The sequence below is a fragment of the Thermobia domestica genome, chromosome 2 (genome assembly GCF_964235325.1).
Source record: "Thermobia domestica chromosome 2, izTheDome1.hap1.1, whole genome shotgun sequence".
Lineage (NCBI taxonomy): Eukaryota > Metazoa > Arthropoda > Insecta > Zygentoma > Lepismatidae > Thermobia > Thermobia domestica.
Genome location: NC_137455.1, coordinates 370,626,605 through 370,653,622, shown reverse-complemented (window position 1 = coordinate 370,653,622; position 27,018 = coordinate 370,626,605). Strand labels below are relative to the sequence as shown.

The 27,018-nt window shown below is 38.1% G+C and overlaps 1 protein-coding gene across 2 annotated transcripts in view; it reads right to left on the bottom strand.

The window, feature by feature from the left end:
* LOC145678840 (synaptic vesicle glycoprotein 2B-like) overlaps positions 1–27,018 on the bottom strand; it is a 138,284-nt gene that overhangs the window by 98,998 nt on the left and 12,268 nt on the right. Inside the window, exon 1 of one of the 2 annotated variants that reach the window (XM_081749398.1) lies at positions 4,523–5,082. The exons of the other annotated variant lie outside the window; for it this stretch is intronic. Within the exon in view, the coding sequence (XP_081605524.1) occupies positions 4,523–4,556 (34 nt within the window). The 5' untranslated portion in view covers positions 4,557–5,082. Of the gene's footprint in view, positions 1–4,522; positions 5,083–27,018 lie in introns of those variants that run through there. 2 annotated transcript variants of the gene reach the window in all.

Genomic DNA, 27,018 nt, shown 5'->3' with positions numbered 1-27,018 from the left:
GTTGTCCCGTTTTTTCTTATTCTCAAAAAGGACGCCTAAATGTCTCGTTTTTAAGCAAACATGACCCAGGTGTCCCGTAATTATTATTCAAAATATAAATGGTCAATCCTAATTCTACACTCTTCCGTACCAACACTCATTGGGAATGTTCAGGCGTGCCTAGAACTTCTGAATATTCAAATGAGAATTAAGTGTTCTGTGGTTTAAGTGGGAATTGAGTGGGAATTCTGAGTGCTGAAGTAGTTAAAAGTATTGTTGGGTAGTACTTAAGTGTTATCATTCTTACTTGTGTATTTTGTAAATTGAAAACACCACTGAGTCCCAAAATGCAATGTGGAAGTCCCCCCTCCCCGTCGCCGATTCGTATGCGTCCCGTTTTTGAAAGTAAAAGTTCTGGTCACCTTGTTTTACCCCACCTTCCAGTTCTATTGTCAATTTCCCTTCGCAATTGTGCTATGCTACTGAAAAATCCCCCGAAAGCATGATTGCCAGTATACACAAAACCGAGCATAATTTTGTTTTTTGCTTATATTTTTATTACTTTATATATTTTCTGAAATATCTGCTTAGATGGATAGATTTCTATTATCTCCACGTATACTAATAACTGAATTTTACTCATAAACGTGAGGAAAATGGAATAAATTCGAAAAATCGTGAGTTACAGTATACGCGCAATAGTTTTTGCGCATGTGGGTACTTTATAGTAAAGTCTTCGTATGTTAACTATGCAAATTTTCTCGTTACACCAACCCTCTCTCTTTTTTTTTCGGTAAATCACAGAAGGTGCGATGATTGACAAGCTTGAGGCACGGTGCGTCAGTAAATTCCTTTATCTTTAGGGGAATCAGCAAAGCAGATCGACGAAGAGATTACAGAAGTCTATGGGGATGAAAGCCCATCCTATAAGATGATATCCATGTGGAAATGACAATTCTAAACTAGACACATGAACCACCGCGGACACCTCTAGATCTGAGAGACCATCTTTCATTGATGATGTCGCCTTGGAGAAAGTTGAGAAGATCATAATGGAAGACAGAAGAATAACTATTGAATGTGTCAAGGATGTTATAAAATGGAGGATCTGCCCATATGTGTCTTCATCATATGAGCTCAATGAAGCCAAAAAACAACCGAGCATCGTCTAAACCCGCACGTCGAATTGGCTACTCTCGCTTCCGCCATGATTGTTGGCTCGAAACTAGGGATGGCCACAAAGTTCCGGTTCCAGCGGAACCGGTTCCCCGAAGAACCGGTTTTCAGAACCGGTTTCGAACCTGGATCCGAAAACCTGGTTTCCCTAAGAACCGGTTCTCGGAGATCCGGTTTTCAGAATCGGATCTTAGGAACCGGTTCCAGACCTGGATCCGAAAACCCGGTTTCAGAACCAGATCTTAGGAACCGGTTCCTGATCTGGATCTGAAAATCTGGTTCCAGAACCGGATCTTAGGAACCGGTTCCAGATCTGGATCTGAAAACCCGGTTCCAGAACCGGATCTTAGGAACCGGTTCCAGACCTGGATCTGAAAGCCCCCAAAGACCTGTAAAGGAGGCACAAAGTTCACCTTTTAAAAAAATGCAAAGAGGACCATGCGCTTGTGCCTTCCCCGCCCAGACCCGCTTGTGCCCCCAGAAAAAAATTTTGGTCCACCAGTGGGTGTTTAGCCAAATGAGTTGGCCAGTTTGCCTGTTTATCCAATGAGTTTGCCAGTTACCCAGTTTACTTAGCCAAATGAGACAAGCTGCCGCCGCCTGGGCGCCTGCCTGTCGCTTCCACCATTTCATCTAGCCTACTTTTCACAGCCTGCCAGCAGCTCGGGTTTAGCGTAGGAATGGTCACAAAGTTTCGGTTCCAGCGGAACCGGTTCCACGAGGAACCGGTTCTTGGAGATCCGGTTTTCAGAACCGGTTCCAGACCTGGATCCGATAAACCGGTTCCACCAAGAACCGGTTCTGGCCATCACTACTCGAAACATTGCGATCTTAGTGGCGCGGAGTGGGCAGAGTAGGTGTGGCGAAGCTGTGACGTATAGCTTCACGAGTTTGTTGTATGGGCAGATCCTTTATTTTATAACATCCTTGGAATGTGTTATGTGCAATAGGTAGGAGTTGTGGGTTTGCCTGGAATATTATTCACAACCAGGTACATCTTCAGAAGATGTCAGCACGGTGAGTGCCACGCCTGTTCACACCTTTCCAGAAGAGAAATCGCGAAGACGCTGCAAGAGAAATGTTTCATCACTGTGAGGTGAATGAAGAGGACCTTTTTGGGTAGACTAGTGACAATGAATGAACGTTGGGTGTATCTTTATGAACGTTGGGTGTATCTTTATGACCCAGAAACACAGGAAATGAACTAATAATGGAAACACCCCTCCTCCCACACAACTACAAGTAAAATGTACGAGTGCAGAAGTCTGCCGCCAAGGTGATGCTTTCCGTTTTCTGGGACTATGAAGGGGTCATCATAACAGATTAGGATATAGTATACATGAAGCTACATCAGTTCCCGAAGGAGCAGGACGCTCATACGTTTAGGGATTATTCATTGATTATGTACGAACTTACAAAGGGGGTAACAAAGCGACTTTTATTTGCTTATCGACTGATAAGAAAATAAAAAAAAAAAAAAACGTACCTTACTTTATATCTGCATGTGTAGTGGCCTTGTACTATATCTATGACTATGTGTGTAAGGGGGGGGGGAATTTAACGCATATCGCATGTCTCGTGCACATGGATACTTCTTACTATTGCACTACGTAGAAAATTTATGGTATTTCATGTAGAAGTGATAATAGAACACAGAAGAAACGCAGATCAGGGGGTTCTCATGTATACTATTACCCAGATTACTAGGACCCAAAAGCATAAAAAGCATAACAGCAATTTACACATATGGTTCGTACCCTGAACATGGTTGTGGTTGTCTAAGGGTCCAGAGAAAGCTAATTTTAAAAGCATAATAAAACATAATTTTAGAAAATACAGCATAAAGCATAATTTAAAATATATAGCACAATTCTTGGAAAATTCTGTTTAACTGCAAATTTAACATACTATATTAATATTTTTTAAAACCAGTATTTACAATGCAAAATCATTGAGAACATAACAATGCAACAATGAAAAGCTAATTTCGGTGTAATCCTTTGATGTGGAGAAAAGAAGGAAAACTTTCCGCCAACAATGAATAGTACACAAGAACTCCACACTATATTGTTATATGTATCCCTTGAACTTGAGCACTTTCTGTACTTTTGGTGGCATTAAAAAAAAAAAAAAAAAAAAAAAAAACTGACTCAGGTAGAGGATATCTCTTTACAGTCATTAAGTAGAAAGTTCATTAAATGTAAAAGAAACTGGTTGCATAAAATATTAATAAATAGATCAAGATATTCAGAATATTTAATGTATAGTAAATATTATACATTATACACGATTAATGTAAAACTGATTGAAATTAACAGTAAAGCATAATTTGGAAAAAAATAATGCATAATTAAACAAAAAATAAAGCATAATGTGGGTTGCTCTACAGATTACCTACCACAGGGGGCAAACCATTACTGGTACCTAGTTACAAGGGGAACTGAAGAAATGTGGATTGCTCACAGAATGAGTGCTGTTGTTAGCACACAATGCACCAGCTCATTTTGCCTATGCATCCATGATGAAGGCAGTGGAATTAGGATATGAAATATTTCCCCAACCCATACTCATCGGACCTAGTACTAAGTGACATCTTTTTCTTCCTAGAAATGAACCATCCACTAGAGGACGCCATTTTGGCAGTAAATATAACGTAATTTCTGTGGTTGAACTATGATTTCAATGTCAAACAGCAGATTTTTACAAAACGAGCTTACGGAAAGTGAAGAACCGCTGGCAAAAATATGTCCCTAGACACTGTAACTACATAGATGACCAGTACCACCATGGTGTCAGTTCTCCAAAGTGGATTTCTTCTAGGTGATTGCACGAAGTTTTTGATACACCCTCGTACATCATTTTTTTTTTTTGCGTCCAAAGTATGTTACAATTATAGGTTAACAATGATCTAATTGCTTGATACCACCCCTCATATCCTGGAATCAGTTAGGCCGTTATCGTCGCTACTGATCCATGCCCAAATCGGCATTCGGATCCGCGACAGACATATCTTGCAATCGCCAACCTGAAGTCTTAGCTTACCAGTAATGTACACAGATTTCATCAGGGGGAGAATTGAATCTCTAAGTTCACACCGTATACAAAATGTTTGTATGCATAATGTATCTTAATATATAGCAAATGTTTATTTTTTTTCCTAATATCTTTTTCAAGAAGACAAAAACCCGGAACCCCCTTTTGCGTACGCCACTACCACTCAATCACTTAAGCAAAACAAATACAATACAAATGGAGTAAAACAAGGACTTTGAAACAAATTTGATTCTCTACTGGTCTTTCCAACGGAAACATATCGTGCCAGAAAAGCATGCTATAAATAACTTCTGTACACATTGACAGCACTTACCATTCTGAACTTCACTTGGCTTCGATCCCTGCATGACACACGCCGGCGACAACCTGGTGCTTGCTTGTTAATGGCCTTGTTGCTAAGCTTTGTAAGTTCCAAATTGGTCAGTTGTAGAACCTCCTAATACTGTATATCGACCGTACGAGATGCTTTGTTTCACCGTCACACTGCACACAGTTCATCTCCTTAACGGCTCACCAGGTACAGCTGCAAATGATCAAAGCAGCATTTGACCATCTATCACGGTACAATGCGCCCACTCAAACTGCGTTTAATGCCACCTGCAACTCGAAATCTGAACTAAAAAAAAAAAAAGACACACGGCATTGCATATTCAATATTGCAGTTCTTCCTAACTCGCTAAAATGTGTGTTGTACGGATGGTATATCAAAGTGGTTCGTTTAGCTAGATGGTGCAAGGGCAAAAAGAAGCGAAGAGATTGGGCATTGCCACTCAATAATTGGCTGTTTTTGTTTTTCACGTTCGAGATTCAAGGTCATTCATTACTCAGACACACGCTTTTTAGATGGGTCTTTCCCTTTTCACATTCTGAGCTCTCGTGATCAGCGACGGTTGAAAACCTAAAACAAAAAGGAAGTGAAAGAAGCAAAATACGAAAAAGAAAAAAAGGCATTTACTTTTGCATGACGCATCACACAATGAACAGCTTGTCACGTGTTGCCGACGTTTTATTAATCGTTATAAATCAAAGAAGAAAAAAAGATCTAATTACAAAATTGACGCTTCAACCAAGACTACTGTTTTCATGTCCTCGTTGTTTTTTTTTTTTTTTTTAACTCATATACAGCAATTTCTTCTTAGAAATAAACACTGTCAACAGCTGAAGAAGCCTTTACCGCCTTTTTAGTGAAGAAATAGCCTATGAAATCTCTTTTTACGTCCCAAGGTTATGCTGGCTAGTCTAAAGTGATGAGAAATGAAGAAAATGGTGGAATGAAGAAAGTGGGAAGAAACGGGAGAACCCCGAGAAAACCAACACACACGGTCAAGGGCGCCCATTTGGGGGGAGGAGGTGGGGCGCTCGCCCCCTATAGGAAATTGTACTTCAGAATATCGAAAATCCAACAGAATTTTTACATTAGTTACAGCAAAATTTGAAACTATCTTTGAAACGTCGCTTATTCTTGCTCCCCCTTGGAAACTATAAAATGGGCGCACTTGCACACGGTATTTGTCCACCATAAAGCTGACTCAGTGTTGCCAATTTAGCGACTCTTTCGCTAAAACTAACAACTTTTGAAAGTGTCTAACGACAAAAAAATTAACTTAGCGCCTAGCGACAAATCTAGTGGCATTTAGGAGTTCAAATATTTTGTTCTATACTTATATTAAACTTTCGAAAATTTTGCAGTTTATGATACAAATAATTACTTTTACACACTCGGTTGCACTGCTGCTATGAGTGACTTACTTCGTTGGATTCGTCGCTGCTATGCCCTTCTTCACTGCGGTTCGGAAATCCGGGAATTTCCCGTATCTAACTAGTTGTAATAGCTGGTAACCTCTTGCATTGCACAGGGCGTACAGTGACAGTGACGTTGGAGAACATTGTGCTTTTCTGGTTCAGTGTAGTGCGTGTGATTTATATATTAATTTAACTGCGGTTGTTCATAATATAAATTATACAGAAATTTCGTGGGGTGAGTTCGGTGAAGCGTTCCAATACGAAAGCAACATAAATTCCCCAACCCGCCCCCCAAAAAGATAATCGTAGTCTATAAGAGGGAATGGGAAAAAGCGATCCAAAATTTTAAGTATTTGCAAACTTTTAATGCTATATTTATTAATTTTGTATTCTTCAAAGCGCATAGTGCAGTGGTTTTGTCAAGATGGTCATTTTTCAAAAGAAAAAAATACTCGAGTCTTCCATTGTACATGACAAATATTTAAATTATTTTTATTCCTTTGTAAAATTATATAGCGACTTTTTTAGCGACTTGGCAGGAGGCGTTTAGCGACTTCTAGCGACTTTAGAGATTTTTTAGCGACTCTGTCTCTCTCTCTCTCACACACACACGTACGTGTAAACACAGCTCGGCCCTAAATTCGATCCGTTAGTTTCTACTGTGAATGACCAACACAAAATTGTCTAATGATGAGGAACAGGTACCCACTATTATTGTAGTTCAATGTATACTTTATTTTAACCGAAAAATAAATTAGGTGAAATTTCAACGGTATTTTATTATTTTTTTAAAAAAAAGAAAAGGTATGTAAAGCGGTTACTTTTCCCCCTCCCTGCCCCATTCCGATTATGCGGGAGTTTGCTACTTCGTTGCGGGAGAGCGGGAGTGAATGTCGAAATGCGGGAGACTCCCGCATAATGCGGGAGAGTTGGTAGGTCTGGACTTGGCGCGAAGTGGGATCGAACCAAGGACTCTATGCACCATAAGTGAACGCTCTACCACTCACTGAGCCACCACTACCCCCTGTACGAAATTAATCGAACCTTAAGAAATAATATAATAGCCCTTCACCATCATTCCATACATGGTTAGTATTTTTCAGTCGAGGGAACCCGGAGCGAAGAATGCTTGCTTAGATTTCGTGCCATGAAAGCGTGGTGGTTCAGCAGTAGAACACTTATATATGACCCACATTATTCCTGGTTCGATTCCAGGCAGGCCGGCTCTACCATATGTGTAACACATGCATTTGCACGGAGCGGCGAGTTTCGAAGGACTGCAAAATCTGTCATAACTAGGCATTATTTAAAATAACTACTTCTTGTTGGAAACAGACTTCATACTGATGGTAGTTAAATTTATTAAGCTGACCTATTTAATTACAACATTCATAAATCATGTTTAGGCCGCATTAATTTACGGTCACATGGACAGTGCTAAAGCAAATGGTCAAACAAATCCCAGCATGAATTACTTTCAAATATAAGAACTCAATTCTCGAACAGTAGCGAACACCTGTTCCATTTAGTTAGTTATTACAGTTTTGATATGAAAACTCTTGTCTTTGACGTAGTTAAACAAGTTCGTTATCATTGAAGGTGGTCTCGAACAGTAGCGAACACCTGTTCCATTTAGTTAGTTATTACAGTTTTGATATGAAAACTCTTGTCTTTGACGTAGTTAAACAAGTTCGTTATCATTGAAGGTGGTCTCGAACAGTAGCGAACACCTGTTCCATTTAGTTAGTTATTACAGTTTTGAAATGAAAACTCTTGTCTTTGACGTAGTTAAACAAGTTCGTTATCATTGAAGATGGAAACAAGTTTTAGAAGAAATGTTTTAAGAGATGTAGAAGGAAAATCAAGAAATAAAGATATAAGATATAGCTGCACTGGAATTGCAAATTGATATATTGAAATTGAAGCTCGATATTGAATTCTATAAAAAGATTACTATCTTTCCTCTGCAGGTGTGTTTGCTTTATCTTTTACTAACATAATAGATCATTATGTAAAAAAAAAAAAAAAAACAGACACAGCGAGATGTATTTTTGTTTAGGTCTTTCTGAGTGCGAGTGCTTTTTCCCTCTCCGTTGTTCATTATGGGATAGTACCGTATATTTAAAATCGTAGCTTTTAAGATTTGTTCTTTCTGGAGAAAGGGGGCGGCAAATTGTTAAGTTGCCTAGGGCCGGCCGTGATTCAAAATAAAAAGAATTATATATATATATATATATATATATATATATATATATATATATATATATATATATATATATATATATATATATATATATATATATATATAGGCAATTATTCAGTTTAATGTGGAAACTCCGTGGCTAAGCGGTTAGCGAACGCGCCTTTGACGTGGGAGATCCGAGTTCGATCCTCTGCCGGAGCTCATGTGGTTTGGATTCCACGTTAATCAGTAGGTCCCGTTTCATATAGCCTCGCTGCTGAAAGGGACGTTAAACTGAAAATCAACTCAACTCAACTCAATTTAACGTGGAGAGTCCGTTTGCTAATCGTGGTTCAGTATTCCACCACATAGCCCATGGTTCATGTTAAATTCGACTATGGAAAAATGTCTGTGGTGTCCCCTTCACTTACGATCTAACCACGTACTTGTTTTAATTAATGTCATTTCATCACGAGTTTCATCAAACCTAATTCCGGCTCTGCTCAAGACAGTTACCTATAGACTGAGTGCCAGTCCGACAGACAAACAGACAGGTTATGACAAGATTGGTACAGTTTTCTGAAATCAATAAAGACCATTCGACTCTTTCACCTCTAAATTGTACCACTATTTCCTATTGTTGAGGATTGTTATTTAAGGTCCACAGATTCCCCGACGTTTCACTACAAGAATTATTTATGTAGAGTAAGCCTATTCCATTATACAAAAATTTGTTTGTTTATAAAGGAACAGAAAAAACGTTACAGAAGGAGAAATTTTACTATATTTATGACGCCAAAAGAAATAAGGTTTTATGGTTCTTCACTTAAAAATTTGCTATTCATTGCAGCGCACAAGGGCGCCGATCCTGGGGGGGGGGGGCTGAGGGGGACCGGGCACCCCAAAGCTCATGTGGGCCCCTACTGTATTTTTGAATATACAATATTTGGCATAAATTGAGTGCAATTTGTCTTAAAATCTTCATATATATATATATATATTCTGCATCTGAATGTCCCCCCCCCCTTAAATTTACAGATAAATCGGTGCCCTTGGCTGCCCACAAACATGTTTCGGACTCACTATGACCACTTTGTCTATAATTTGCACAAATTTCAAGTTTTGCTTTCACTATATCAACATTAAGTCTATTTCTAGGATCTGTCTACTGACTTTTCATATTTGAAAATATTCCCTCACATACAGTGTTACAGTTCGATATGGATTAACATGGCGTGGGGCCAATGAAACCTTGACCAATGACCAAATGACCCACCACCCACCGAGACCTATGACCCAGCAGAATACACTCTGGTCCATGAGCTACCATGACTTACTCCCACCCACTACCCATAATAGTAATAATATAATTTTTCAACTGATTAATATTTTGTAGGGTTGCTTTTAGTAGCTATAATTGCCTGAAGTCTTCTGTAAATGGAAATGACTAAGTTCGCTGTATTTATAGGTGACGTCACATTCTTCCAATAAAGCATTTTAGATAACTACTTTGTTAGAAATAACCCTGTAACTTATTTTTTGTTAAAATTGAAAACTTTTCGTAAATGCTCAATGGGATTGATGTCTGGTCACACTACGTGTATGTGTGAACTTGTTTGGGTACAGTATTAGTACCCACATTCTAGTATTAATGTTATGTGTACACGGACGTACGCAGGGGGTGGGTCCTGGGGGTCCGGACCCATCCCCGAAATTTCGACTTTTCTATAAATTTAGCCAAATTTTAGGGTCAATTTTAGGAATTTTAATATAAAATACCCTCATATTGAGTTTGAACCCCTCCCGAAATAACTTTCTACGCACGCTACTGTATGTGTGGTATGTTTTGAATTCTTATCGTGCAAAAATACGAAGTCATTATTGGGATCCATTTTTGCAGTTCTTTGCCGAAGATTGCTATTTAAAATATTGATCTAGTTCCGTTGATTCATCGTCCCTTCTACAAAACACAAATTTCCAACACCAACAGCACTCATTAACCGCCTAAACAAGCACAAATCCTCTTGGATGTTTCACTACACGAGTACGATTTTTGGGATCGATCTCTATACTCTTTATTCTTCGCATAATTTTTCTCCCATTTGACCCAAACAAGTTGTACTTAACTCTCGTCGATGAAAATAACTGTTTCAAATATCAAAGGGCTTATTTACGCCATTCAGAGCGAATTCTAGGCGCTTCTTGCGATTACAGTTAATCCTTCAAGTTTTATTTCTTCAGATACGCCAATTATAGCATGCTGTTTTCAACGCATTCTTCCTTGTAGCCTAAGGTGACCAGACATCCCATTTTAGCCGGGACAGTCCCTTTTTTCAACCGTTGTCCCATTTTTTTTCTGATCCTCAAACGAGACGCCTAAATGTCCCGTTTTTAAGCAAAAATGACCCAGTTGTCCCGTAATTACTATTCAAAATATAAATGGTCAATGCAGATTCTATACTCTTCCGTACCAACACTCATTGGGAAGGTTCAGTTGTGTCTGGAACTTTTGAATCTTCAAGTGAAAATTGAGTAGGAGTTCTGAGTGTCCAAGTAGTTAATTACTTGTATATTATGTAAATTGAAAACACTGCTGAGTCCCAAAATTGAATCTGGAAGTCAGATTTCCCCCCTACCCCCCGTCGCCGATTCGTATATGACCCATTTTTGCATGTAAAAATTATGGTCACCTTGTTGTAGCCAATAATACCTTTACTCGTCTTTCTGCAGTTCATTTGCAATCCGAGGAACACTTATCTTTGGATTAATTTTGATTGTATGCACTAATATGTTCTTGTACAGCGGGGGACACTTCTAAATGGTACAGCCATATGGAGATTTACGGCTAAGGTGTACCATCTAGAAGTGTCCCCCGCTGTACCTATTTCTGGGCGACCAAACGTTCGTTTTTAATTTATTTCGTAATGAATAATCTATCTATTCAGACACCGATTTAGTCTAATTGTGAACCCTGATTATAATCTTTCCTTCCTTTTCCGCTCCATCCTACCTTTTACTAAATGTTTGAGGCTGAACAGAGATCGAGAAATAGGTTATACCTCTGTCAACAACTTTCTCAAGCACCAGAGTTGGCTTCATTGGTGCGGCGCCCTAGGTTTACAACTAACTTGCACCAAGGCCAAGGAATGTAGAACCAATACAGGGTATATATATATATATATTGCCCTCTCTCTCTGCTGGTTTACTGGTTTTACCCATTTCCCTTTATAATATTTTTCCATCTAGAAAAATATTCTGATGAAAACGCTCACCCTGTTCATTGCTTGTAGCAGCTAATTTTTCAGAGAAATAACTCAAATGGAAATGCAGTAAATGAATTTAAAATGCATATTTCACCCTTGTGTCTTGCAATTTTTCAAAAAGGTTCTGTACCAGTATTTCATAGTTTTCTTCTGTTACAAGTAAACCTATCGATGTCGAAATCTACCGCCTTATGCAGAGTCGTTTTGACGCATGATTAGCGTCATACTAAAAGCCTGACTACTGCAGGAAACATATGTTAGTCGAAGTCTTTAGTATAGCACTAATCACGTGACAAAACGAGTCTGCATAAGGCCCCTAGTGTCTTGAACATGGGCGCCGACTACGTGGGTGCTCCGGGGTTCCAGCAACCACACAAATAATCTTGTGTGTGCGCAGCACCCACAAGATTTCTAGTTTGATAAAAACAAAATAAAATAAATATTTCCCTCTTGCTATTATCAAAAAATAATAAACAATTAAAACCTTGAGATGCAAGTTAAAATTTCTAACCTCTAAAACATAATTGTTTGTCTCAAATGTATTTGTGTACAGACAACCAAGCAACCCCTTTTCTTGCCTATCTCTGGCTTAGTCAAAGGCAGTCTCCATAATAAAAGATAGAACTATATTGTGAATAGAAACGAGCCTTTATGACAATGTTCACAAAATATTCTAACTATAAGGAAATCAAACAAAAATATTGAGCCCCCTCTGAAAACATAACACGTCCCGCCATTGATACGCACCCACATAAATTTTGAAAAGTCGGCGCCGTTGGTCTTGACCAAACTTGGCAGAGAAGTGTGGAATATCAAGAAACGAGCGTAAACAAAATTTAAAATGCTTCCGTTCCTAAAGAAAGCAACAGTGGTCAAAAATCTGATTTATCAGAATAAGCCGTAACAATATGTACCAAGTTTGAAAATTTCATTTTATTTGTAAAACGAGTAAAGGGGTGAAAAACAAAAACACATTAACCGACACCGGGAGAAAGTAGACATCTCTTTTTGGGGGGGGAGGGTATGCTTATTATGGCCGCCATCTTCAAGTCGGCCATTTTGTACCTCGCTTGAATTTTTTAAATAGGAAGAGGGTCATGTAATATTTCAAATTGGGCTAGGAATTTACGAGAAATACAATGGTGAAGTCTATGTTTCCATAATTTATATTTGTAAGACACAATGAAATGTACATTCCCAGATAGCACAGAAAACTTTTTAAAAATGTTTAAAAATTTGCAAAGGCAAACTAAAATGTTTGCAAAAAACTTGCCTTTTCAAATGAGAAAATTTGCCGAAAGTTCAATGCAAATAACGAAGTTGACGCTGGCTGAGTTTGCAGCAAAGTTGCCTCAGAAAATGAAAACATCTGCCAATACAAACGAAATGTTTGCGACTGCACAGCAAGAAAGTTTACCAGGACTTTGCTGCAAATATTTTGTGCAAATTTTCTTTGACAAAATTTCCGAAAATGAGCTGATGAATTTGGTGAAAATATTAAAAGGTTTGCAGCAACATTACAGAAAGTGTTTTCACGATCGTAAGATCATGTTTGCTGCAAATGTGTCAGGTAATGTTTGCTGCTAATTTATAAAGTGAAACCTAACTTTATGAAACATCAAAATTTTTATAATGTGGATCCGTCTTTTCTTAGTGGCAAGCATTAAACATCTTTAGCTATTTGCCAAAGATAAGAAACTTGCGAACGATAAACGCACAGACAAAGGATATCGCAATTTATCTACTTACTCAACGGTCATATCCCTGTACTTACTCTCACACACATTCACAAAATAACGTCAGGCTGCCTGGGTCAATAAAAACATCTGATAAGAGACCAGTGAATTTATTCTGGAGTCCTCTGATGTATTGGTTTTTCTCGATTCTCACTTCCCGCTTGTTTTGTCACAGTTGATGTAGCACAGTGAATTCTGGGTACCATGCGCGCGCACTCGGTAATATCACATATTTGCTTTCAGCAAGTTTTTCGAAACAAGTTTTTTACAGAGTTGCAAACTGTTTGCGACGGCAAACTTTCGACGCTATATTTTCAAAACAGATGCAAATTAATTGCAGTGGTGAATTTATTTTTATAAATCAGCGAAAATTTGCAGATCATATTGAAAGCTTTTAATAAATATTAAGAAATTTTGCCTTCACAAACTTTCAGATTGTTTGCTCCACTAAACGAAGCAAAAATTTGCCGCAAGTATTCGTGCTATCTGGGTTGATATGAATTCGTTGGTTCAAAGATTTCATAGCAGCTGTATCTTTTAGAAAAGGATTCAAGTGAAGAAAGCCTAATGTACGCTAGTAAGAACATCGTAGGTAGCTACTTATGAAAGGTATAATCAGCTTGAAATCGTTATAGACTGAAGACAAAATTAAATGGTGATGAGACGATCACAAACTTTAAGGAACTGATGGAAGATGGATGACATATTTTATTCATTTAAATATTCTGAAAATATTTACTTATGCCCAGAAACTTAATACAAACTATTAATTTACTTGTTAGGAAGAGGCCATACCGTTCCTTGTGGAATCCATGAACAGGCTCGGAGTGACCAGGGCAGGAGGGCATCGATCCTTGCCGAGGCCCTTTCTAAATATATAGGGTCTATATAATGAATATTGAATAACATGGAAAATAAGATAAAACACATCTGCATGTCACTCCTTGTAGTTAATTCCGTTCCCAGACTTCGGTGGCCCTGCGTTGAATGTAGTATTGGGGTCCCTTTATTGGAATGAAACTTGTAGTATTATAAAGTTCTGTTTGGGGTCCTTTGTTTGTGGTCTAGTAAGAATATATTTTAACAATATGAACAATGGGGCCCCAGCATCATATTGTCCAAATGTGTATTGGGGCCCCATGAATTGCGAAATGAGACTGACTTTTATAAAGTCCTACTGGGTCCCTCTGATAGTCATTTGACAAGTTATTACAATACCATAAAGAAACAGAACAGACCCCTACTCTGGGGCCCCACGATCATTAAGAAGATGGAACTTAGTAATCTTTGTGGGGCTCCTGCTGAGGCCCTACATCCCCCAGCCCGAGACTGTCCATGAATGCATCTGTATTGCAATAAGTTGTTATGTGTACTTGACAACCAAGAGTAGCAGAACCATTACCATAGCCACTTGATTGGGGACCCCGCGATCAGAATGGCATGTATTAATTACATGTATTAGGGGCAAAATTTAGTCATAGGGACCACAACACACTGGTTGCTGTGAGGCCTAATATGCTGTTAAAACGGCACTGGAGAGTAGAGTAGACGTCACAAGCGTGGGGCCCGATTGGCAGCAATCGGTCCAATCGGCTTAAGGTCGGCCCTGTCAAGCATCAATGTAAGAGTAATTACACTAACAGTGCTTTGCAGGTATCTTTATTAGGAACAAAACTACGGTGTACGAATACTTTTTGGACGGGAGTACGACGTGAAACAAGCAAACTACACGGAATATGAGGCGCAATTGGTGAATTAATGGTGCAAAATAGTGCGGATGTAAATGTTTAAGGTTCGTGTAGATGACATATATCATTTCAACTTAATTTACTCGTTAAACAATCGTGAACAGGCGTTCATTCTTAAAAAATAGTAGCTGTTTGAATACCTTTCCGAGTCACTATAGCTAAAGGTTTCGTAAAATATGAGGAAACTTCCATTGTGTTTGCCAGAACAATGGACTTTTCCAAGCTCAGGTGAAAAATGAATTGATTGATGTAAGAAAAACCAGGCCGGTAGCCAAGCAAAAATTTAGGGGAGGCCCGGCCTCCTAGATCCCCTGGATACGGGCCTGAGAAAAATATAAAGATTTGTAATTAATAATAATAATAATAATAATAATAATAATAATAATAATAATAATAATAATAATAATAATAATAATAATAATAATAATAATAATAATAATAATAAAAATAATAAATACATCAGTTTGAGTTTAAGTTTAAACTGAGATAGGTACTGTACCATCTTGAACTCATTAGACCATTGGTTCTTTCTTCAACGATGTAAGCAAAGGATTGTCATTTATCTACTGAGAACATAAGGTTAATTTCAGGAAGTTCGGTAACATAAAAGTTAATTAGTTGTCTTAGGTTGGAAGCATCTGTGATACAACAGAAGCCAAGTGGCCAGTAGCCAAACGCTCAGGTGCTGCACTTTGACGCTTAATGCATGAAATCCACAACATCAAACGATTTGAGAACGACATGTGCACAGACGGGCAGAAGGAAGAAAAACACAATTGTCATATGCACTTTTATTTTTTAGAGCGGCCCCCTTTAGTGCTGTTTCGAAACTAAGTTGAAAGTCGATATTATTGACTCCAAGGTTTTAAAGAATGAAAGGTACAGGGAACCGAACTAAACTTTCTTGCTCCAATACCTTAAATTAAATCATGCTTTTTTTTTTTTTTTTTTTTTTTTTTGGAGTTATTAATTTAGCACTTTCTTGTGAAATACGATCAAAATTATAAAGTGTTTTCGGAAAATTTCACCCAAAGGAAACTCACTTCCCAAAAATAAACCAAGTTACCCCTTGTAGATTTTTCTACAATAAAATGACTTATGCAATATGTTGGAGTCATTAATGAAGAACACAATTGCATGAGTGGTAGTTTACAAAATCGTTAAGAAACTCACCCTAATAGTAAACTACCCCTTGTGGATACTCTCATGGAATATATTTATGTAACGATATAGGAATATTAACCCCTTGCGTACCAGTGATATCCATGAATCCCTTAGTAAAGGTCGAATTAATCCTGGAGATGATGAAATTTATTAGTGGATGCAAGGCAACATTTAGTTTCACTGTTTGTCCTTAGGTGGCAGCACCTTACAGACGAAAAAGAAAAACAAAGTGTTGTCTCAGTAGATGACAGGCCTAAGAAAGCATTCAATTACAACACAGATGTATTTGTTTTGACGATAAACAATTAGCAACTTCGAGATCTATTTTGAGATCGGAAAAGGGAAAAACTTTCCGGTCAATGCTGCTAACCTGAAGCAGCATAAAATTCCTTCAGAATAGAATTTCCTTTTTTCAGTCGAAGTGTTCCAAAATGTAAATAATTGTTTTTATCAGTAATGTGAATGCTTACCTCACGCGCACAATGACAATGGCCTATATAAGGGTCTAGACAGTATTTTAACAGTAAATGAAACTGATATTACAGCACGCACATTGGAAAATGACACCTGGAATACAAGAGGTTAATGACATCTTTATTTATGAAATATGACGAAAATCGAATGAATCATTTTCCAGAAAGTAGTCCAGAAACAATCTGATCCCAACAGTAAATTACCCCTTGTAAATTTACTCATAAGGAATAATTTCCGTAACATTATAGAATTAATAATGAAATATTTATTTATGAAATATGAACAAATTGGCCTGAGATGCTTTTGAGAAAATCGTCCGAAAAATTCACTCCTAAAAATAAATGACTCCTCGTACATACTTTCAGCACAAATAAGTTACGGCATATTGCCAGGTTATTAATGAAATGTGGACAAAATCGGCTGTGTAATTTTTGAGAAAATCGTCCGAAGAAAAACTCATTAAAAGAAGCAAACTATTCGTTCTCAATGTTTATATAAAAAAAAAAAGATACCTAACTCACGATTAGAAGAAATATCACGTTTTAGTAAAACTAATAAAAATTAAAAATCGCCGGAAAAAATAAAACTGGCGAAAATAAGGATAATATAACTAGCACCTATGCATATCAAAAATCTTGAACGTTCCTGTAATTTAACGACTTTAGAGAAAACAAAGCTATTAACTACAGCATTAAGTGTCCTTATACGCAAGGACGACGATCCTGGGGGCTCGCGGGGGCTTTCCCCTCAATGCTCATGTGGGTCCCATGTATTTTTATGAATACGTGTTTTATTTATTTTTTTTATTGTTATATGCATTCTTCATGAATATACAATATTTGGCATAATTTGAAATCAATTTGTCTTAAAATCCTCATATATGCCTTCTTAGACCCTTGTCTGCAACCAAACACATATCTCAAACACACATCTATGAACAAATTGCTAGAATGCACCGCAGAATAACTTTCGATAGTAAGGGAGAAAGTGCCGACTGCCACATTCACCTAAGGATACAATTTATGAATATAATCTACACCTGAAAGTAATAAATGCTCCCTTTCTATAACTTTCAGTCGATATTTCCTTCAACCATTTTCGCAATTTTCCGACGAATTTTCGGCTAGTGAAAGCGTCGAAAGGAGACATTTCAACATCCAGCTTAGAATGTAGTTTTTGTCTTACTTAGGCGTTAGGAATCAGCACCAGTAAGGTTTTAATGTTGTTTCCGAAATATATATTCCTTTTGCTTCCTTTTGGAGTTATAGGCTGCCGGAAACGTCAAAAAAATGAACTATAAAGGTCCATAACTCAAAAACTATGGGCCCTACCGTAGTCGGGTCAACACTTCACTTAGGAACTAGTACGTGCCCTATCGAAATATCCACTTTTCACAATCCTGCGGTACTTCCACAACAATTTTATAGAGGTAGTTGGCGACTACTTCAAATTATAAGCCCGTAGCCAAACTCTCTCTATAAAAATTGTTGCGTAAGTACGTTAGGATTCTGAAACATGTATTTTTGGATAGCGCACATATTAATTTCTAAGTGAAGTCTTGACCCGACTACAATAGGCCCCATAGTTTTGGAGTTATGGACCTTTAAAGTTCATTTTTTTCACGTTTTCGGCAGCCTATAACTCCAAAAGAAAGCATTTGTGTACCGAGTTTGGTTTATACCTTTTGTCTTATCTTGGTGCCAGGAATCATCTCCCAAACGTTGTCGGTGTTGTATTGAAACACCCTGTATATAACAACATTAACATACGTCACTGACGTAATTTGATGAATACGACTTCTTTACGCATATTAAGAATTTCCAATTTATATATATATATAGCTGCATAAACAAACATGCACGAAAATGTTAATCCGATGTTCTCGGGATTCCTGCCAGAGTGAAATTTGCTGTGCTGAGCTTTCGTTACCATACATCGGTAGCATCTTCAGAGCTCTGAAGATGTTATCGCTGTATGGTAACGAAAGCTCTGAAGATGTTATCGATGTATGGTAACGAAAACTCTCAAGGTGTTATCGATGTATGGTAACGAAAGCTCTGAAGATGTTATCGCTGTATGGTAACGAAAGCTCTGAAGATGTTATCGATGTATGGTAACGAAAGCTCTGAAGATGTTATCGATGTATGGTAACGAAAGCTCTCAAGATGTTATCGATGTATGGTAACGAAAGCTCTGAAGATGTTATCGCTGTATGGTACCGTAACGAAGTTCAGCACAGCAACATTCACACTGGCAGCAATTCCGAGAACATTGGATTAATAATAGTAGACCCCAGCAAAATTTCAAGATCATCATGCACGAAAATAATATTTTGTATGCATTTTGGGAATAAGGAAAAACAGAAAACATACTTTAAAAGGTTGTTCTTTCAGTTTAACGTCCCACGATTACTCGTATGCCCTTTACGTCAAAGCAAACGATGATTGAAGGCAGTGAGTGATGATGAAAGAATTGGTGGAATGAGAAAGTGGGAGAAAACGGAAGTATCCTGAGAAAATCCACGCCAAACCTTAAAAGGAAAGATATGATTTTTTTTGAAAGAACACACACACACACACAATTTGTTATGTTCTTTCTTATCTTCCAGTTCTTTTACAAATTTGCAAAGTTGCATGGTGTTGAATGACGTAATCGTGGAGTTCTCATTTTTGTTCTTTTCTATTATTTTATTTTTATTAAGAGTTTTCCTTTTAACATTCAGCAAACAAATTACTACACAGCACCTGCCAATTTATTTTTAGGTAAGCCTTATTTCTCCAGATATCTACCATATCATTATCTACATAATCAGTAAGTACTATGTTATTAGTAAAGACGTGACTTTGCATATATAAGATTCTATGAAACAGTCGGGTTCTGGCATCTTTGTTATTTATAACGTATGAATAATACATTTTTTTAAAGGACCAATTATCTTCCGCTCTTCTCCTTCTGACATAAACGTTTCCACGTGTAAGAAAGAAAGAAAAGGAAAGAAAGAAAAATAATGAACAGGAATTCAGATAACTCTATTGGTTATTCGATCAGCTTTTAACAGGATGTATTGGATCCCCGGTGATAACGAGATTTATAGTCTCTACTCTCATTCGATTCTTATTCCTAAGAGGCTCAGGGGCACCAATTTCTCAATAACTTTCAGAGACGGGGAAGGGAATTTACACATGCTTGTTGACTTGTTAAACATCCAAGCAGAGATATTCAATCCTGTTTTGCGGTCGTCGGTGTATGTCAAAATTGCGGATAATTTTTGAATTGCCCTCATCTATCTATATCTATCCATATATATATATATACAGTGGCGGATCCAAGGGGGACTATAGGGGTTATAGCCCCTTCTTGGCCCCCAGGTATACACTGGATAAAACGGCAAAATATGGTTTAGCCCCTCCCTTGATCATATCCTGGATCCGCCACTATATATATATATATATATATATATATATATATATATAATAGGTTTCCTCAATCTCCTTTAGCCTAACCAGCATAATCGTGGGACGTAAAACTTAAAAAAAAGGGTTCCCACAAGCTGTGTCGCAACGAAATAATCCTGGCTACGGACCTGGTCTGAAGGGCCAGTCAGGGGGAGGACGATGCCCGTCCCCTCTAGCGCTGTCACGGCAACTAAGTTAATAATTAAGGTATTATATCTAACATATTGCCGTTGCTCTTGTTATTATTTTTTCTCTTGTATTTTTATTTTTTAAATTTTGAATATCTATGTGCTCTTTTCGACGTTCTTGCTATACTCAGAATTTTTCTTTTTTGTTTTATTTTTATATATTACTGTTGATAATATTACTATGTATTAGACCGAGTGAAAGATGAGGTACAAGCCTTTAACTCAATCTTTAATAAAAATTGAAATTGAACCTAATATATACGCCCATTAGCAGCAGTAATTTTGGAATACGAGTGTATGTTACACTTTCGGATGGGATATCTAATTTTGTGTTATCAAATTATGCAAAATATATTTCCAGGGGTAAAAGTGTATCTGAAAAGAAAGGGGGACGGTAGGTAGCGGCATGACGTCACGCCGTCCCTCTGCCTACCTTGGTCCATTGTAACATTTTTAGGAACTGGGGAACGCCATACTTACTTTCTGAGGTGGGGAGACGACGTCCCCCGCGTTCCCCCGCACTTTTCACCCTGTATATATCCATTTTCCAGTGGGGGAGCATTTCTGCCTAGTTAGATGGAGTGTATGCGTAGCCAATGTTAGGTAAATAAGCACTACTTCAACAGATGGCAGAGTGGTTCAGTGGTAGTTCGAGACCTTTAGGTGGCGCCTTTAACGGAAAAGTTTGGAACTATTTTAAGTTAAGAAAGAAGTAGAGATGATTGCAAGGTATTAAATAATAAAGACAATATTCAGTAAAAATAACCAAAATTTACAAAAATTAAAAGCAATGCTTTTATGAAATACAATAAAAAAGGATATTTATTTGTAGTGGAGTAAATTAAACAAATAAAGCAATGGCTAAAAGCACTCGGCGTGATTTAATGTTTAACCCTGTGTTAGGCGCGTACGTTTGTGTTGCACAATTAGGAGCATGGGTGACATGTGTTACACATCCATTAAAATGTATCTAGAATAAGCAAAATTATATTTAAATGACGATTCTTTCATTTATTTGATATAATAATAATCACAGATTATAGGTTTGGTTATACACAGTGTCCTACTGAATATAACGGACTTTTTTTTTCGTGACAACTAGGCTGATTCCTAGCATGTTACGCGAATGTCTGTGAGATATTCTCTACATCCATCTCTTACATTTCAAGCATCACTTCCTTGTAGTTTTGTCTCCTCCTCTTCCACAAGCGTAGCAGCGTCCTCTGGATCCTGATGGCTTCTCAAGAACGACCATTATCTTTTTCACAACACCAAGTAACAGTCTGAGTCGCCCCCTTTTCCTAATTTTAATTCGAATTTAAGAAATACAGCATAGGCGTTGTGTCTGAGGTAGAGGTCTGCAGGGGCCGGAATTTTCAGCCTGAGACCGGCCCGGCCCGTGAATTTATAAAGTGGGGGTCGACAAAGGCGCCGATTTCTCTGTAAATTTGGGGGTGGGGCCCATTCAGATGCAGAAAGCATATGCAAGGATTTTAAGACAAATTGCATTCAAATTATGCCAAATATTGTAAATTTACAAGTACAATGAGGGGCCCACATGAGCTTTGGAGGGCCCGGGCCTCCCAGGATCGGCGCTCCTGGGGGCCGACCCGAGTCCGAAATATCTTGTAACATTTAGGCCCTAGCCGGTCCGAGCTCGTGTGATAATCAAATGTGCCCGAAATAAGCCCAAATTACAGAAACTTATTAGTTAACGCGAAATTGTATTTTTATTTACAGTAATTAAAGGTTTAATTTTGTAGTTGTGCTTTATAATTTCTCCTCCAGAGAAAACCGTCCATTAAATTTCGTTGTATAGTATATTTGCAAAGTTAAGCCCGAAAAGGCCCGAGAAATATGGTTGTATATTTGAAAATTTACAGTCCGAACCCGGCCCGTTCCCGAAGTGATATATACTTTGTGGGCCCGAGTCCGGCCCGCGGGCCGGGTTGAGTTTAGGCCCACGGGCTCTGCCCGAGCCCGTGCAGGCCTCTAGTCTGAGGTTTAATCATTTCCCATGCGATATTCTCCAAAAAAAAACCTCCTTTGTAACAATTGAGGTGAACTGGTATTGAATTTCAGGTTGCAAAGTGCAGTAATTGCACATATCTTTAGAAGATAAGAAAATATCACCATTGGCTATCTTGTTTCGATCCAGTGCTGTGGTCACTTGTACTCACGTGATAAATTTCATAATCACTCTCAGAAGAATACACCTCCGACTCTTCCATTTTACCCCTGAAGCCACTGCAGAACAATCCTCTTATCTTTTGTCGTCTCTGTCTTCCGGCGTTTTGACATTTTACTCGTTACGTACATAGGCGCGTGGTTGACAATTGTCACCCAAACACGCTGCTGCAGACAGAATTTATTTCTTACAAATTGTAGATGAGAAACAGAAGTGTACTATGGATACACTGCATTGATTTGACACCTAGTCTTCCATTCCAAGCGCTACTATCGGCTGCAGAAATTTCACTCCCTTTCGCTAAGGCTATCTCGCTTAGCAACAGCTGAACCTTTATTGGCTCAACGCGTGGGTGTGTAGCGGGTGTGAGCTTTAGTTCACATTTTTGCCACGGCTGAAGACATTTTGGCAGCACTATAGTACTGCCACTTCAATAAACATCAACAATTAACATTCAGCTATTGAAAGGCGCAACTCAGAACAACACACACTGTTTCAAGTTTGAGACAAAAATTATTGGAAAACACCTGTCACCCACGCGTCTAATCTAGGGTTAAATGACTTTTCTGTTACCGACCATCCTAAGGTCTCTAATTGTGAATATGTGATAAGCATATCACATCAAGCTACCTTAGGAAGAGAGCCCACCAGGGCCAGATTAAGGGGAGCTTAAGGGACCTGTGGACCTGGGTCTGCAGGTGAACGGGGACTTCCACGCTGATCAAAATCTCAACTGGTTGTCTCAAAAAGAATCATACAAGGTACAATCATCATCATCATCATCATCATAAGATAAAGTATGACCATAAATATGAAACTTTTTTTTTCGTTTGCTACATCTACAGTTTTAATAGTAGCATAAATCAGTTTTTAAAAAAAGATCGAATGTAATGCATGAGAATCGTGATGTATTTTCTTGTCGAATAAAAGTATTCTGCAGTCTCATGTACTTATAGAATATCCAGTCCCAATCCGGCAATGCGTGGTATGGTTCATGTAGAACTACATGTATCCTGTTGACTTTCCTACTATAATTTCACTGAAATGTATTAGGCGAAGTCAGCAGCGGCTACATATTTTTTCTAGCTCCGGGGTTTATCTGGCCCTGGTGCCCATGCTTTTAATCTTAGTTCCATTATTTCATTTTACCCCCCTCCCCAAAAAGTTTTAAGTTCATTTTATAAATGAGCTAGCATCTATTACCCGGTTCACTGGGTTAAATTAAGAAAAGATAGTAATAGTCAGTCACTTTAACTATTGCTAAAGCGCTGTTTGATATCGGCCATTTTCGATTATTTTTATATATCTCCCTCCCCTCTGCATGTTGCGGGGCACGACATTGGACATGTCATTGATCATCTCAGCGACCCCGAAAACTATAAATTCCAAACTGATATTTTTCATTTCGATCATTTTATATATCTCCCCCTGCCCTAAGTTGCGGGGCTGAATTTGGATTTAAACGGCATCAGAAGGGTCACTGTTCATTTTAGCAACCCTGAAAACTGGATTCGACACTAATATCGATCATTTTCGATCATTTTAATATGTCTCTCCCCTCTCCCACCTTTAAGTTACACTATCAAAGTGATATGGCAAAAAATCATCTCACGTTTAAACTTCATTTAGGTTGTAAATTTGATCGAAATTGGTCCGTAGGTTTAAGTTATTAAGTTTGATTCATTTTTATATATTTCTCCCTCCCTTAAGTTCTACTGTCAAAAATGAAATGATTAAAAAAATCTTAGGCCCGAACCTCATCTATGTTAAAAATTTGATACAGATTGATCGTTTGATTCAAGAGTTATTGATTTATTTATGCTTTAACTCCTTCATCTCCCTCCCCTAAGCTCTATCGTCAAGGTGAATAGATAAATACCCGTACCATCCAAGGCCCGAACCTCATCTATGTTGAAAATTTGATCGAGATCGGTCGAGTGCTTCAAGGGTGATGAAGTCACAAAGACAGCCATTTTCATTTTTATTTATTTATTCTTTTTTTACATATATATCTCCCCCTTCCCTATTTTGCACCGTCAAAGTTAGACTAAATGAAAAAAAAAATATTCCAGGCCCAAACGTTATCTATGTTGAAAATTTGATCAAGATGGTTGGGTGATTTAAGAGTTAAGTTTTATTTATTTTTATATATAAATCTCCCCCTCTCCTCCCCTCCCCTAAATTCTACCGTCAAATTGAAAATATTTTTAAAAATTGCAGGCCCGAACCTCGTCTATGTTGAAAATATGATCGAGATCGGTCGGGTGCTTCAAGAGTTATTAGGTTTTATTTATTTTTTTAGATCTCTCCCCTCTCCTCCCCTCCCCTAAGTTCTACCTAAAAGTGATATGATAACCCCCCCCCAGGTACGAACCTCATCTATGGTGAAAATTTGGTTAAGATCAGTCTGATGGTTTAAGCGTGATGAAGTCACAAAGACAGTTACTTTTATTTTTAGTTTGGTAACGTATATATATATATATATATATATATATATATATATATATATATATATATATATATATATATATATATATATATATATATATTACATCAGCTAATGCTTCTGGCAACAAATACTATTCGAAGCTTTCTTGCACCCACTGGAAAACGTGAAGTATATTAATATTTATTTGCATATATTGTTATTGTAGACTGTTCACATAATGCCCACCGACTTCGATTTTACAAAATTTGAGAAATAAATTTCACTTTTTATTTAGTGGTCAATTTGAAGGCATTTTGTTATACTACCATTAAGAAACCCATATACATCATATTACGAATCAATCATTATAGAACAATCTCATGTGTGACACGCAGCAGTGCTACCAATCTTTGAAAGTTTCATTTACAACTTTTTTCTTTTTTCTTTTTTAACTGATTTTGTGAGTAATGGTGCATTCAGTATAAAGGTACAACAAGATATTCTCTTTCTCTCTCTCTCTCTCTCCCTGTGTGTGTGTGTGTGTGTGTGTGTTTGTTTGTTTGTTTATTTCTAGTTTCCGGCGTAAGCGTGTGGATACTACTAGGTATACTTTCGTGTGTACAAATGCTAGTGTGTGTGTGTGTGTGGCGCGGGTATATGAACTATTAATTGGGATCGCGTAGTGGAACTTATCAATATTAGTACGTACATACAAACGGCTGTTACTTCACACGATAACTTTGGACGAATGCGAATTTTTAAATTCTGCTTTTTGCAATAAATAAGTAGAGTGATTCCTCTCGAGGGAGTTCCCCTAAATGGTAGCCCCTACCATGTCCAATTAAATCACAAATTGCCGCAATCGTTTGTACATTGTTTGTACAGAAATGTACAGGCCAAATTTTCGTTTGTACACTATTAGGGGCGCCGCCAGAACGAAAACAAATTGGGGCTGTTTAACTGGTAGCCCCCCCCCCACCAACATGTTCTATTCAATCACTAATTATCGCAATCGTTTGTACTTCGTTTGTACAGAAATGTGCAGGCGAAATTTTCGTTTGTACACATTTAGGGGCGCCGCCAGAACAGAAAAAAATGGGGGCTGTCTAAGTGGTAGCCCCCCACCATGTCCAATTGAATCACAAATTGCCGCAATTGTTTGTACTTCGTTTGTACAGAAATGTGCAAGCGAAATGTATGTTCGCACGCAATTAGGGGCGCCGCCAGAACGAAAAAAATTGGGGGCTGTCTAAGTGGTAGCCCCCGAATATGTCCTATTCAATCACAAATTGTCGCAATCGTTTGTACTTCTTTTGTACAGAAATGTGCACCCGAAATTTTTGTTTGAACATAATTAAGGGCGCCGCCAGAACAGAAAAAAATGGGGGCTGTCTAAGTGGTAGCCCCCCACCATGTCCAATTCAATCACAAGTTGTCGCATTCGTTTGTGCATCGTTTGTACAGAAATGTGCTGGCGAAATGTTTGTTTGAACAAACTTAGGTGCGCCGCCAGAACGAAAACAAAGTGGGGAGCTGTCTGAGTGGTAGCTCCCCCCACGATGTCCAATTGAATCACAAAGTATCGCAATCGTTTGTATATCGTTTGTACAGAAATGTGCAGGCTAAATTATTGTTTGTACATAATTAAGGGCGCCGCCAGAACGAAAAAAAAGTGGGGGGCTGTTTAAGTGATAGCCCCACACCATGTCCAATTCAATCACAAATTGTCGCAATCGTTTGTATATCGTTTGTACAGAAATGTGCATGCAAAATTTTCGTTTGTACATAATTAGGGGCGCCGCCAGAACGAAAAAAATTGGGGCTGTCTAAGTGGTAGCCCCCCACCATGTCCTATTCAATCACAAATTGTCGCAATCGCTTGTACTTCGTTTGTACAGAAATGTGCACGCGAAATTTTCGTTTGTACATAATTAAGGGCGCCGCCAGAACAGAAAAAAATAGGGGCTGTCTAAGTGGTAGCCCCCTCACCATGTCCAATTCAATCACAAGTTGTCGCATTCGTTTGTGCATCGTTTGTACAGAAATGTGCAGGCGAAATGTTTGTTTGAACAAACTTAGGGGCGCCGCCAGAACGAAAACTAAGTGGGGGGCTGTCTAAGTAATACCTCCCCACCATGTCCAATTGAATCACAAATTGTCGGAATCGTTTGTACTTCGTTTGTACAGAAAGGAGCAGGCGAAATGTTTGTTTGTACACAATTAGGGGCGCCGCCAGAACG